The sequence below is a fragment of the Anopheles bellator genome, unplaced genomic scaffold (genome assembly GCF_943735745.2).
Source record: "Anopheles bellator unplaced genomic scaffold, idAnoBellAS_SP24_06.2 scaffold01110_ctg1, whole genome shotgun sequence".
Classification (NCBI taxonomy): Eukaryota; Metazoa; Arthropoda; class Insecta; order Diptera; family Culicidae; genus Anopheles; species Anopheles bellator.
In genome coordinates this window covers 1-3366 of record NW_026685233.1, presented here as the reverse complement: position 1 = coordinate 3366, position 3366 = coordinate 1, and the positions used below count along the sequence as shown (strand labels likewise).

Here is a 3366-nt window from a genome sequence, read left to right as displayed (position 1 = left end):
AGTGCGCCATCGACCGGAGGCGTGAAGAAGCCACATCGTTATCGCCCAGGAACGGTAGCCCTGCGAGAGATCCGTCGCTACCAAAAGTCGACGGAGTTGCTGATCCGCAAGTTGCCGTTCCAGCGTCTCGTTCGTGAGATTGCGCAGGATTTCAAGACCGACCTGCGCTTCCAGAGTGCGGCCGTTGCAGCCCTCCAGGAGGCCAGTGAAGCCTACTTGGTCGGCCTCTTTGAGGATACGAATCTGTGCGCGATCCACGCCAAGCGCGTCACCATCATGCCCAAGGACATTCAGCTGGCCCGCCGCATCCGCGGAGAGCGTGCTTAAAAACAAACGCCTGCTAAATCAAACAAAAAACAAACGGTCCTTTTCAGGACCACTGAATGATTTGCCAGAAAGAGGTTACTTTGATTTTCTGCTTCTAATGGTTTGCGCGTTATTTCATGTGAATTCTTGTATGATTCAGATAGCGTCGGTTTTCCCCCTCCCCTCTTTTCGCTTGCTCATTCCCCTTCATCCGTTTTGCGCGCTTTTCAAAGCGTTCTGACAGCGTGTAACGCGCGTTACGCCCGTCGTAACGTCATCCGCTTTGTTTACCTTCTGAAACGAAAAACCGTGTTTGCATTTCGCTGTGAAACCATGAACGTTTGCGCCGCCAACAGGCTTTCCGTGCTTTCTTTGTATCGTGATCTTCTGCGATACGGTGCGCAGTTGAAGTACACGGACAAGGATTTTTTCCGAGCGCGCATTCGAGCCGAATTCCGCAAATCGGCGTCGCTAAGCGATCCAAAGGAAATCGACTTCTGCTACAAGGTTCGTTTTGAGTCCCGTGCTTGAGGGTTTTTGTAGATAACTCCGTTTGAGATCTTTCAGAAAGGACGAGCGATACTTGAACGTGACCGCGTCATTTAGAAGTGGCCACCCAATAAAAATGCACTGCTTTCGCCGCTTATTACCGGTGGTCAGTGGTTTCAGTCGCCCGCTTCCGTTCTCTCTGCGGCCAATTCCAGCCGGATGGCGCACGTTTTCGAAATCAATCGACGATACCCGTGTTCCGTTGCTACACGAGGAGGATCTAGAGGAATCGTTCGTCCGAGGCAGTGGTCCTGGTGGACAGTCGGTCGCCAAGACGAACAACAAAGTAGTCTTAACGCACAAACCGACCGGTCTTGTTGTCCATTGCCATACGAGCCGTTCCTTATTCGAGAACCGCCGAGAAGCCCGCAAACTACTCGTCGCCAGATTGGACCAGCTGCTCAACGGTGAACAGTCGGTCGCTGGTCAACGGAAGGTTATCGAACAGCGTAAACATACAGAAAGTTTGCGACGTAAGATGCGTCTGCAGGCGAAGAAGAAAGCATGGAAAGAGCGGGAAGCAACGGAAGGTAGTAAAGAACCGTCGCCACAGGTCGAATAGAAAGTTTTTTGGTAGTTTTGATAGATTTCTTTGTATTTTAAACAATAAATACAGAGTAAAGAATTGGTAGCAAATTACCAGGAACTGAAATTACCAAAACCATTCGACCCACTGGTTCCTGCGGTAATTTTTTTAAGCCGTTTTGCTTCCACAGGACCCAGTCCACTGCTACCCGGTTTCTCACCGTTGGACACTGAAGCAGGGTTCTTCGTTATGCCCGTGTCTAGATACTTCCCCACGCCCGTCCGGAATACTTTCAAAGGTTGACCACGCTTTTGCCCAGAGGCACTGTTAGAGCCTTTGTTGCGCTTCTCTTCCGCTTCCTGCTTCACCCGTTCCAGCTCTTCCGCCCGTTCTTTGGCCAACTGTTCATCGACCTCCTGTTCGATCGCTTCGTATGAAAACACGTTTCCGGTCTTACCGTTTGCTACGATGTGCGAGTTTTTGGTAAATGGTTTGAACAGCGTCGGGCAGTGGAACTGATCTTCGTGGTTCTTGGTAAAGTTCAGCTTAATCAGTTCCCGCCCATCGAGCGGAGCGCCAGTGACCGGATTTACTTTGAAGCGCTTCAGAAACTCAACAATCGCCGACAATTCGAACACGTTGCCTTCCTTGTCGCTGTACGGATGTTCGAATGGGACCAACGAAACACAGCAATGGTCGAAAGGTAGCCGTTTGAATTTAATCTGCTCATTTTCAACAGAATCCGGTTTGTGGCCACCATAAAACTCGGACCATTCGGTGTACGTTAGGTACCTTCACGGTGGAAAACCCAAAATCATTCATTCGTCCTGTGCGTTTAAATACTAGTTACTTACATTTTATCTTTCTGGTGTTGTTTTTTACCCATTTTGATAGCAGTTTTTGAACAATTCTTCCTCAAATTTCGCGTGCAATGGCAAGAGCAATGTTAGGGGAGGAAATTTCGGCGTTATTCTTCTTCCCGCTTATTCCTCTTCCGCAACTCGAAGTGGTATTGGTGACTAAGGAAGCTGTTGCTGTGTGGGTTAATCGACGACGAATAAACGAATTTACCGTTTTATAGAGCCGTTTTGGTTTAATGTTAACAAATCCCATCATTTCCCCATATGAAAAATTGCCAATAAGAACTTAGAATTCGCGGCCTTTCGTCATTTTTTATGACGTCCTGATCGTCCTTTGTTTCCTCACCGCAAAAGTGTGTGCCAGAATGATCTACGCACCAATACTGTACCCCAAATTGGAAATTAAAAAAAACTCCAGAGGCAACAGCGTTTCCTTTTCACAAGTATCGTTCCCTCCCCCTGGTTTCTTTGCGGACTTTTACCCTCGGTAATGTCCTTCTGCCAGGATTCGCTCACCAACACTAACGCATTCAAACCGGGGTTACCGTTGGAGATGACCACATTAAACTCCGGAGGGTAGAGCCAAAAAGGGTACAGACCACGGGTACAGTAGATGTCCTGACCTCGTCCTCGTTCAACGAATTTTACCCTCTTTCTCTGATCTATAAAACACGCGTTTCCTTCAAAGTACCGTCGTCAGTTGATTTTCGCATACGGAATTGAGAAGATTCGTAAGAAACTCGACATTAATTTGTGAACGATGGCACGTACCAAGCAGACCGCCCGTAAGTCCACCGGAGGAAAAGCGCCCCGCAAGCAGCTGGCCACGAAAGCTGCCCGTAAGAGTGCGCCATCGACCGGAGGCGTGAAGAAGCCACATCGTTATCGCCCAGGAACGGTAGCCCTGCGAGAGATCCGTCGCTACCAAAAGTCGACGGAGTTGCTGATCCGCAAGTTGCCGTTCCAGCGTCTCGTTCGTGAGATTGCGCAGGATTTCAAGACCGACCTGCGCTTCCAGAGTGCGGCCGTTGCAGCCCTCCAGGAGGCCAGTGAAGCCTACTTGGTCGGCCTCTTTGAGGATACGAATCTGTGCGCGATCCACGCCAAGCGCGTCACCATCATGCC

At 49.5% G+C, this 3366-nt stretch overlaps 2 protein-coding genes across 2 annotated transcripts; both read left to right on the top strand.

Moving 5' to 3' along the window:
• Window positions 1-6: 6 nt before the first annotated feature.
• LOC131214489 (histone H3.3A-like) lies at window positions 7-3362 on the top strand (the record flags this gene model as incomplete). The annotated part of the gene is made up of 2 exons (XM_058208858.1): window positions 7-319; window positions 3000-3362. Coding segments are annotated over 2 exons (676 nt in total), but the record flags the coding sequence as incomplete, so codon positions are not given.
• On the top strand, window positions 607-1505 carry LOC131214488 (mitochondrial ribosome and complex I assembly factor AltMIEF1). The gene is made up of 2 exons (XM_058208857.1): window positions 607-813; window positions 874-1505. Exons 1-2 carry the CDS (start codon window positions 640-642, stop codon window positions 910-912), a joined length of 213 nt encoding a protein of 70 aa, XP_058064840.1. The 5' UTR covers window positions 607-639; the 3' UTR covers window positions 913-1505.
• Window positions 3363-3366: the final 4 nt, after the last annotated feature.

Bases quoted from the DNA above. Each gene is read 5' to 3' on its own strand.
- LOC131214488 (XM_058208857.1), top strand. From the start codon at position 640: ATGAACGTTTGCGCCGCCAACAGGCTTTCCGTGCTTTCTTTGTATCGT. The intron at 814-873 runs GTTCGTTTTGAG...GAGATCTTTCAG, and splicing joins AAATCGACTTCTGCTACAAG to AAAGGACGAGCGATACTTGA.